The following is an 11,514-nucleotide window of genomic DNA, read 5'->3' on the forward strand; positions in this document are numbered from 1 at the left end:
AATTCCAGTCCTGTGGAAGCTATTTCATTAACGTAAATGTTTCTGTATTTGTCTCCTTCATATAACAGCCCATACATCTTCCTCCCTAGCATTAAATTTTCTCCCAGTCTCCCAGCTCTCTCATTCTTCCCTCTTCTGCTCTCATTCATACTCTTTCAGACTTCCCTTATTTTTTTATCTTTGATTCTCCTTCATAGTGTCTTCGTTTACATCTTCCTCATTCCTTCTTTACAATGTAAATAGAAACGAAAAACACAAGTAAATAGCAAAACAACTTTTCTTTCCATGCTTTTACCAAAAATATATTTTAAACAAATAAACCCATGGCAACCTCTGCACAGCCCTGACCAGTAGGGAGACCTCCACCTGCTGATGACTGTTTTGTTGTCACTCATTTGGAGTCATCCCATTATTAAAATAATTTGAAAATTACTCTTATCCCAAGACAAAAGCTGAAATATTCTTTTCACAAAGTATTACTGGTAGGTTAGTAGTAATTTATAAATGTATAATTAGGATTGATTTTTCTCAGTGTTTCTTCATTGCTCAGCCCCTTTCTAACCTTCATTGACTGAAACCAGATGCTTATATCACCATCTCTTATTTTGCAGAATTGATCAGTCCTTACATTGCATTTAACATTGATTCTGTATGGAACATAAATTGTTTTCCTAATGCATATGCATTCCATAGCTCTTTCAGTCTGTACCCATGCAGCATAACATTAACCTGACTAGTTAAATGAAAGGAATGTGCTAAAATTTAGTCAGCATGCAGTCTGCTAATAAATAGTTAAGATTTGCTAGAGAAATATATCACAGTTTATAAGAAAGACCAGGGAAGTTAGTGTTGGGTTTTATATGATTTGTTTGAAAGTGAATAAAGCTGTGTCATTTCTGTCTAAACAACATTAACCCTCTTGAGAAATGATGATGTAACTGGAGCTTCTGACTAAACATGATTTTACAGTACAGGTGTGACTCGTTAAGCTGTTTCTTTGAAGGTCAAGGATGCTCTTTCTCTAATTGTTTTAGATCTTAACCATTGAAATCAGAACATTTCTATTTTTGGTTAAATTTGTTTCTAAAAACTGACAGATAATGGACAATCAATTGGTGATAATAATACATAATTCCATTTAGCTAAGGATTGCACAGGTAATTGCAGTTAGTCCCAGTTGCTGGCATATAACAGAGGTGGCTAAAACAAGATCCACATGAACGATGATGGTGGCTTGGACTAGGGTAAGAGTGGTAGAGTTAGTCAGAAGTGGTCAGATTCGGGACATAATTAAATGTAGAGATGTCAGAATTTGCTGTTGGGTGTGAGAGATGTTAAGGGGTTTTTGCCCTTAATAACTGGTAAAATGGAGTAGTCTTTATCTAACATAGGAAAACTGTTGCTGAGGGAACTAGGTTCTGTATACAAACAGATGTTTGCTTGACTGACATTTGTAGTCACTAGAGAACACTTATAAAAGAAAGATGCATTGGAATTTGTGAAAGAGACTGAAAGTAAATATTATGTGTGGATTAAAGGGGGGCACTATGTTATTTTAAAACTTTATATTAGCAGAGAGTGTCATGCACAGTATATTAGTTCTTAGATGTTCTCTATTAAGTAATTTGCCATAGTTTAAACAGAAATGTTTATTCTACAGTGAAACTTGAAATCCTCAATGTTTATGATTGTCAAGCCTCTTAGTTGTTAAGTATTGTTGTAAAGATACTTCTGAATATATAAGTGCACCAAGGATTCTAATATACTTCCGTTGTTGCTTTTGAGACAATACTTTATCCATAGTAATTCTGAATTTTATTTCTTGAGATAGAGATTCCTAGTTAAATCCAGTTGGCAGAGATGGAATTCAGTGAGAGATGAAATTCAGTATTACATTTTTCAGTCATATAATTTATAGGCCATATACTTCTGTGTGACTCAGTTTCTTTATCTGTAAAATGGATAAACAATAGCACCTATGTTATAGGTAGTTGGCAGGGATTAAATTGGTTCGTCCATGGAAATTGCTTAGAACAGTGCCCAGCATATAGTTGGTGCTCAATAAATGTCAGCTATTTTTTTAAATTTTTATTTACTCATTTATATATATTTTATTGAAGTATAGTTGATTTTTTTGCTATTATTGGTGTTAAATTTATTTTTAAATGTCTTAATATAAAATATAACTTGTTTATTGGGAAAAATAACATTTGGTAACTATCAGTTTCCTAATCTGGTATTGGAATTCCTTTGTTAACTTTTTTTTTTTTCTGGTTGTCTCACAATATTTTTTTTTTTTGGAGTATAATTGCTTTACAATGTTGCATTAGTTTCTGCCGCACAGCAAAGTGAATCAGCCATATGCATACACACATCCCCTCCCTCCTGTACCTCCTTTCCCGCCACCATGCCACCCAACTAGGCCATCACAGAGCACCGAGCTGAGCTCCCTGTGCTATACAGCAGGTTCCCGCCAGCTATCTGTTTTACACCTGGTAGTGTATTTATGTCAAACCTAATCTCCCAATTCATCCCACCTTCCCCTTCCCACCTTGTGTCCACACATCCGTTCTCTACATCTGCCTCTCTATTCCTGCCCTGCAAATAGGTTCATCTGTACCATTTTTCTAGGTTCCACATATATGCATTAATATATGATATTTGTTTTTCTCTTTCTGTCTTGCTTCACTCTGTATGACAGACCCTAGGTCCATCCACATCTCTACAAATGACCCAATTTCATTTCTTTTTATGGCTGAGTAATATTCCATTGTATCTATGTACCACATCTTCTTTATCCATTCATCTGTTGGTGGACATTTAGTTTGTTTCCATGTCCTGGCTATTATAAATAGTGCTGCAATGAACATTGGGGTATATGTGTCTTTTTTTTTTTTTTTTTTTCACTGTGTTGGGTCTTCATTGCTGCACGCGGGCTTTCTCTAGTTGTGGCGAGCAGGGGCTACTCTTCGTTGCAGTGCGCGGGCTTCTCATTGCGGTGGCTTCTCTTGTTGCAGAGCACAGGCTCTAGGTTTGCGGGCTTCAGTAGTTGTGGCACACGAGCTCAGTAGTTGTGGCCCGCGGGCTCTAGAGCACAGGCTTAGTAGTTGTGGCGCACAGGCTTAGTTGCTACACAGCATGTGGGATCTTCTTCTCGAACCCGTGTCCCCTGCATGGGCAGGCAGATTCTTAACCACTGCGCCACCAGGGAAGCCCTATATGTGTCTTTTTGAATTATGGTTTTCTCTGGGTATATGTCCAGTAGTGGGATTGCTGGGTCATATGATAATTCTATTTTTAGCTTTTTAAGGAACCAACGTACTGTTCTCCACAGTGGCTGTATCAATTTACATTCCCACCAACAGTGCAAGAGGGTTCCCTTTTCTCTGCACCCTCTCTAGCATTTATTGTTTGTAGATTTTCTGATGATGGCCATTCTGACTGGTGTGAGGTGTTACCTCATTGTAGTTTTGATTTGCATTTCTCTAATAATTAGTGCTGGTGAGCATCTTTTCATTGTCTCTTGCCCATCTGTATGTCTTCTTTGCTGAAGTGTCTGTTTAGCTCTTCTGCCCATTTTTTGATTGGGTTGTTTGTTTTTTTGATATTGAGATACATGAGCTGTTTGTATATTTTGGAGATTAATCCTTTGTTGCTTCGTTTGCAAATATTTTCTCCCATTCTGTGGATTGTCTTTTGTCTTGTTTATGGTTTCCTTTGCTGTGCAAAAGCTTTTAAGTTTAATTAGGTCCAATTCACTTATTTTTGTTTTTATTTTCATTACACTAGTCAGTGGGTCATAAAAGATCTTGCTGTGATTTATGTCAAAGGGTGTTTTTTCCTATGTTTTCCTCTAAGAGTTTTAGTGTCTGGTCTTACATTTAGGACTTTAATCCATTTTGAGTTTATTTTTGTGTATGATGTTAGGGAGTGTTCTAATTTCCTCAAAATACTAGCAAACAGAATCCAACAACACATTAAAAAGATTATACAACATGATCAAGTGGGATTTATCCCAGGGATGCAAGGATTCTTCAGTATACGCAAAACAATCAATGTGATACACCATATTAACAAATTAAAGAATAAAAACCATATGATCATCTCAATAGATGCAGAAAAAGCTTTTGACAAAATTCAACACCGATTTATGTTAAAAACTCTCCAGAAAGTGGGCATAGAGGGAACCTACCTCAACATAATAAAGGCCATAGATGACAAACCCACAAGCAAACATCATTCTCAATGGTGAAAAACTGAAAGCTTTTCCTCTAAAATCAGGAACAAGACAAGGATACCCACTCTCACCACTATTATTCAACGTAGTATTGGAAGTCCTAGCCACAGCAATCAGAGAAGAAAAAGAAATAAAAGGAATGCAAATTGGAAAAGAGGAAATAAAACTGTCACTGTTTGCTGATGACATGATACTATACATAGAAAATCCTAAAGATGCCATCAGAAAACTACTAGAACTAATCAATGAGTTTGGTAAGGTTGCAGGATACAAAATTAATGCACAGAAATCTCTGGCATTCCTATACACTAACAACAAAAGATCAGAAAGAGAAATTAAGGAAACAATCCCATTTACCATCACAACAAAAAGGATAAAATACCTAGGAATAAACCTACCTGAGGAGACAAAAGACCTGTACTCAGAAAACTATAGAACACTGATGAAAGAAATCAAAGATGACAGAAACAGGTGGAGAAATATACCATGCTCCTGGATTGGAATAATCAATATTGTGAAAATGACTATACTACCCAAAGCAATCTACAGGTTCAGTGCAGTCCCTATCAAGTTACCAATGTCATTTTCCACAGAATTAGAACAAAAAATTATACAATTTATATGGAAACACAAAAGACCCCAAATAGCCAAAGCAATCTTGAGAAAGAAAAATGGAGTTGGAGGAATCAGGCTCCCCAACTTCAGACTATACCACAAAGCTTCAGTAATCAAGACAATATATGGTACTGGCACAAAAACAGAAATGTGGATCAATGGTACAGGTAAGAAAGCCCAGAGGTAAACCCACACACCTGTGGTCACCTAATCTATGACAAAGGAGGCAAGAATATACAATGGAGACAAGACAGCCTCTTCAATAAATGGTGCTGGGAAAACGGGACAAGTACATGCAGAAGTACAGTTGATTTACAATGTGTTAATTTCAGGTATACAGCACAGTGATTCAGATATATATAGATATATATATATATGTATGTATGTATATGTATACTTTTCCCTTATAGGTTATTACAAAATACTGAGTATAGTTCCCTGTGCTATACAGTAGGTTCTTGTTTGTTATCTGTTTTATATATAGTAGTGTGTAAAATGTCAGCTAGTATTAAAAGGGAAAATGGGAAAGTGTGCTTCTAAGGTGATTGGATCATGTGTTCAAGTTAAACCCTTTATTCCCAAAGCTATAAATGTAGGTTTGTTGCTCTTTTATCCACAGTACATATTTTGATAATGCTCTTTTGAATATAATGAGATTTTTTATTCTTGGTTTTTAAGGAAACTTTAACAAAATATTTCATACATAATCTAAATTGTTCTTTTTCTTCTTACATGTGGAGATACTGGCTGAAAATTTTTTTAATTGCAAACTTTTCTTATGTGCTACTGTAACATTTATTTGTTAGCACTTTGATTTTCAAAACACGTTTTAACCCTAAATTATGATTTTGTCTTTGCAGGCAAGAAGACAACAAGACCCTAGTCCTGGATCCAGTTTAGGTGGTGGTGATGACCTCAAACTTCGCTAATTAGTGGCACAAAAGATGTGCCCCCCCATCTTTACATATTCATTTCTAGTCTGCAGAAATAATTGATTAAAAGACCAGAAACTGTGATAACTGGAGGTACTACGGTCTATTTCTCAACCTTAGGCAGTAACAAGACATCACAACTGCCATGGTTTTGCACTATGATATAATACCTGCATTTCTAATTTTGTATGCATGTAGCCAGTAATTATTTGAAATTTTCCTCTATGCAAGCTGACCTTGTTGACATTATTTTAGTGAGTTGAAACTATCCACTTGTAAAGCTCTTTTTTTCCACCATTTTAATTTAAAAGTTCATGTCATTTTAGAACAGGTCAAGAAATTAAAATTTTTATCAGAGGGTTTTTTCCCCTAATCAGTTGCTCTATTTTTTTTTTTATTTTAGATGTGTTGGTTATACAGCTTCATTTTAGATAAATGTTCTTGGTTTTTTTGTTTTGTTTCCCCTGTTTCCTTCTGTGTTCTTATAGTCTATGGCATTTTAAAACTGCTGATGGTTTGCATTATTTACAAGCTAAAAACCTAGTAGCATAGAGCTGTCTGCCACACCTTCTAACACAAAGTTTACAGTTGTTAAAGTTGCAGTATCCTTTTAAATGTTGATAATCAGCTCCTTTTCTTTCCTTTTTAAACATAAAAAATTTTAATTGGTATTAACTCTGGTCTGCCCCAGATCTGTTTTAGACTCCGTTCTGTATTCATGAGTTTGTGTGGAGATATTCTCCATAGATGATAATATTCTACTGAAATGCCTAAAGAAGTCACAGGCTGGCTTCTGTTTTATTCAGGGATTTTTTTTTTTAAGTCAATCAGAAAAGGGATACTGGAGCTTCTTCATGTATGTAACAGCATATTAAACTGGAGACAGTGATGAATCAGCTACAAAGGTAATGTATTAAAATCATGTTTAAGATAGCTGCTTTTATGTGTATTTTATAATGCATGCTTTTGTAAAAACAATTCTGGGTGATGAAAGATTAGTCTTAGAGAGAAAATGTACATCTGTGCAGAGGATACATTTTCTTCCATTAATTATTCTGGAAAAAAATTCACAGGTTATATATATGGTATTTTCCAAAAGGACTATTAATAGAACCTTTTGAGATGAATTAGTATAAGAATATTTTTAAAATAGGCTCACTATCAAATTGATTGCAACTTTTTTTTTTTAATACAAGACTGGAAAAAAGTGCTAAGTCATTTGGCACCTCCTTACAAATATTTTTCATGGTCACATTCGTTAAATGTTACTACATTTCTGAATTTTTGCAAAAAATGTATTTTATCAAAATAGAATGGCATTATTTTAAAGAGTTTGAAAAACTGACATGGTCAATTCAGAAAATGAACTGAAGTCTGAATAAGGTCATTGCATTTAAAACATATATGTATACTTGACTGATAAGAGAGGTGTGACTTTCATTGTATATAGGTCTTATAATTCATAAAATATCCTGTATCTCAGAATAAAAATATTTGTTATATATTTGAAGTCATGCATGGTAAAGGAGTGTGTTTAAATTGTTATAAATAATAATGCATCATAAAAGACCATGCTGATCTTGTGTAACTAAGTACTATGAATGAATTTGGTTGGTATTTGGTGTTGTGCAGCTCACATGTTTACACACTCAGTGCCCTAATTTCCCCTGAGGGAATCACCTTTTAAGTGGTCCTTACAGTGCTGTTTTAAGGTTACTTTATCACAGAGCTCCTTGGTTTTTGACTTCTGCACTTAAATTTTTTCTTTTCTAATAACATGATGATGGCACATTTTTCTCTATTGTTTCTAGCTAAGGGCTTTCAGTCCACCAGTAACTAAGATCAAATGTTATTAAATGTTCATGTTGCCATCCTTCTGTACATACTGTCATTTAGCATTGTGCTGCTTCCATCTGTCTTAATGCTGGCATTAAGATCATGAGCCCTTTTTCTCCAAAAGTGCAGGCTTTGAAAACAGCTTTTTTTTAAGTTATTGGTACAATTTGATATTTTTCCATAATCTATATTTAAACAAAATTACATCATTGCATCATCTTTTCTAAATTCATCCTCATTAAAACTTGCCTTAAGCCACCAGATTGCTTTTGTCACCATTAGCCATATTGTGTGTTTGTATGTTTAATTTACTTTCACAATAAACTTCTGTGTAGTGAACTTCTGGCTTTTGGCTCTTTATTAACATAATCCAACAATTTCTGTTCTGGTGTTCATTATGACATAAAAGTTGATTTTGTTTCTGAGCTGTTCTTGCATTTTGCTTTTTAACCTTAAAATAAAAATCACCACCAACAGCAGTGGCATCTAGTGGTCATATCTGTTAATTCCAAAGAAAACCTTTAATGTATATAACACAAAGAATACTAATTTCCCATTGTATATTATAGTTTTCAAAAAATCTGCCTTGATTTACCCATCCTATGAGGTATGACTATAGAGTAGTGACCTTGGAGAGAAGGAAGAATTCCAAAAATTACACATCCAAATAACTACCATCTTTCAAACTATTCATTTTAGGAATATGCACTCAATTTGATTGTGCTGGTGTCATTTCAGACATTCTTAGGACTTTCCTTGGCATTTTCCTACATCAGAAAATTAAGCCTTTTACTCTAGAAGTATGTCCTAAGCTTGATCCATAAGGAAAAATTTACTTATTCACTACCAGACTTATTGCAAATAACAAATACCTTTAAATGCTGAGTTGGTACCATGAAGCAGAATTCCAAAGAATAAGATTCATACTCTGAGGGTTAATTTCAAAAAGTATTTGAGCAGTAGCATCATGGTTTCAATAAGTATATCACCTCTAGAAACAGGTATTTGGATATGTTAGTTTGGGGCTACCTGGAAAAAGAAATATCTTACTTGATTTATGCCTCATTTGGCACTGGGGAGCTTTTTCAAGCTATAAGCCATTGTGTGGATTATCCATTGCTACATAACACATTGCCCCAAAACTTAGCAGCTTAAAACAGTAAACATCATCCCACAGTTTCTGTGGGTCAGAAATCTGGAAGAAGCTAAGCCCAGTGGTCTGATCCAGGGTCTCTCCTGAAGTTAGAGTCAGATTGTCAACCTGAGCTATCGTCATCTCAAGGCTTAATTGTGGCTGAAGGATCCCCTTCCAAGCCCACTCATGTGGCCATTGACAAGCCTCAGTTTCTCACAGGCCATTGGGTGTAAGCCCTTGATTCCTTGCTAGGTGCTGGGGATGAAGAACTCCGTCCTTGGCACGTGGGTGTCTCCATAGGGCAGCTCATGACTTGGCAGGTGGCTTTCCCAGAGCAAGTGATCCAAGGAAGAGTGCATGCCTAAGATGAAAGCCACCTCTTTTTTTTTTTTTTTTTTTTTTTGGCTGCGTTGGGTCTTTGTTGCTGCATGCGGACTTTCTATAGTTGTGGCGTGCGGGGCTTCTCCGTTGTAGTGCGCGGGCTTCTCATTGCAGTAGCTTCTCTTGTTTCGGAACTCGGGCTCTAGGCGCACGGGCTCCAGTAGTTGTGGCACGTGGACTCAGTAGTTGTGGCTCACAGGCTCTAGAGCGCAGGCTCAGTAGTCGTGGCACACGGGCTTAGTTGCTTCATGGCATGTGGGATCTTCCTGGACCAGGGCTCTAACCCATGTCCCCTGCATTGGCAAGCGGATTCCTAACCACTGTGCCACCAGGGAAGTCCAAAGCCACATCTTAATAACCTAATCTTGGGCTGCCATATTCCATTATGTTAGAAGTGAGTTGCTGGGTTAGGCCCACACTGAAAGAGAGGAGTTATTAAGCTTCATCTTTTTTTTTTTTTTTTTTTGCGGTACGTGGGCTTCTCACTGTTGTGGCCTCTCCCGTTGCAGAGCACAGGCTCCGGATGCGCAGATTCAGCGGCCATGGCTCACGGGCCCAGCCGCTCCGCGGCATGTGGGATCTTCCCGGACCGGGGCACGAACCCACGTCCCCTGCATCGGCAGGCTGACTCTCAACCACTGCGCCACCAGGGAAGCCCTGAATTTATGTTTTAATTTAAAAACTGAGGCAGTGTTAAATATTTTTCTGTTAAAACTTTGTTTTGGGAGGACTACATTTCATGTTAGCCTTTGAAAATTTTGTGTCCAGGTTGAGATGCACTATTAGTGTAAAATACTAAATATCAAAGATCTAATACAAAAGAAAAAAAGATTTAATTTTAAATTTTGATTACATGTTAAAATATTTTTATATACTGGGTTATATTGGGTTAAATAAAATACATTAAAATTAACTACCTTTTTCCTTTTTAATGTGGCTAGTAGAAAATTTTAAATTGCATGTATTGGCTTACATCAATGTTAGGATTGTAAGTGGGCAAAGGACAGATCATACAACCCAAAGGAAAAATGTTTTTTAAAATATATATTGAGCTTCCCTGGTGGTGCAGTGGTTGAGAGTCCACCTGCCAATGCAGGGGACACGGGTTCGTACCCTGGTCTGGGAGGATCCCACATGCCGCGGAGCGGCTGGGCCCGTGAGCCATGGCCGCTGAGCCTGTGCTTCCCGAGCCTGTGCTCTGCAACGGGAGAGGCCACAGCAGTGAGAGGCCCGTGTACCACAAAAAAAAAAAAAAAAAAAGAGGCTTACTATCACTGTTTAGAAAAAGAGATTAAAACAAAGTATGATTATTTTACCTTCTAGGATCATTTAGGAGAAAAAATGTATATATCCAGTGCCCTAAAGAGGCACTGTCTCTGCCCTCACGGAACCTACAATCTGGCTCAAAAACTAATCAAAAGCAGTATTGTTTTAAGTTGTACTGGAAGTTGTGGCTGTTACGGGGCACATCTAACTTGGTCTGGGTGCTCAAGAAAAGGCTTCCTTGAGACATCTGAGCTGACATCTGAAAGATGGCAAACATTATTCCAGCATTGAGAAGGTGACGAAAGTATTACAGTAATATGGCAAGTTTGAGAATCTAGGCGCAGTTGAGTACGACTGGACCATGGAGTGGAGGGGGCGCTGCCGCAGTGAGACAAATCTGAAAGGGTCAGCAGGGGCCTGGGTGAGGGTCACAAGCGGTGCTGGATGGGCTTTTCCAGCCATGTTAAAGTGTCTGGACAATTCCCTAGGGCAAGCAGGAAGCCACTGAGGGGTTGGGAGCTTGAGGGAATGGGTGGTTGATAAAGCTCATTTTGGTTGATAGAACAAGACTAGAAGCAGGAAGTCAGGCCCACTGATCATATGGTGACCCAGTAGGGAGATTAAGGGTAGCTTAGTGGGCATGGAAACACTTTGAGCTGGAGAAGAAAGTACAGGAGACATAACTGGCAATTTTCCCCTGTTTCTCTTATCTGGATAGGCTGGTTGTGTTGCCTAAAACCCCCCAAATTTTATTGGCTTAAAGACTTATCTCTTATTTGTTAAATACCCATCAGTGATTGACCTAGGCTGACAGAGCCATCACTGGAACATTGCCAGCCATGTGACAGAGCCAAGAAAATAGTGTAATGAAAGGGGCACTGACTTCTAAAACTGTCACCTGAAATTGACACATGAGACTTCTGTTTACATTTCATTGGACCTAGCAAATCACAAGGCCATGCCCAGCTTCATCTGGGCAGAAAACCACAATCCTACCTTTTGCCCAGGAAAGAGAATATTTGTGAATAGCTCCAATGACTATCACAGGCCACCCTTTGAATTATTAAATATTTAATTTTACTTCTTGCCCTCAACAAAATATGTCTATCATG

At 37.3% G+C, this 11,514-nt stretch overlaps 1 protein-coding gene across 2 annotated transcripts in view; it reads left to right on the top strand.

Annotated features, from left to right (window-relative positions):
• The window catches only part of CBFB (core-binding factor subunit beta), a 64,149-nt gene extending 56,190 nt beyond the window's left edge, over window positions 1–7,959 (top strand). For both annotated transcript variants that reach the window (XM_060083569.1, XM_060083570.1), the window contains exon 6: window positions 5,713–7,959. In XM_060083569.1, the coding sequence (XP_059939552.1) occupies window positions 5,713–5,781 (69 nt within the window). In that variant the 3' untranslated portion in view covers window positions 5,782–7,959. The remainder of the gene's footprint in view (window positions 1–5,712) is intronic.
• Window positions 7,960–11,514: the final 3,555 nt, after the last annotated feature.

The sequence above is a fragment of the Mesoplodon densirostris genome, chromosome 19 (genome assembly GCF_025265405.1).
Source record: "Mesoplodon densirostris isolate mMesDen1 chromosome 19, mMesDen1 primary haplotype, whole genome shotgun sequence".
In the NCBI taxonomy this organism is placed as follows: Eukaryota; Metazoa; Chordata; class Mammalia; order Artiodactyla; family Ziphiidae; genus Mesoplodon; species Mesoplodon densirostris.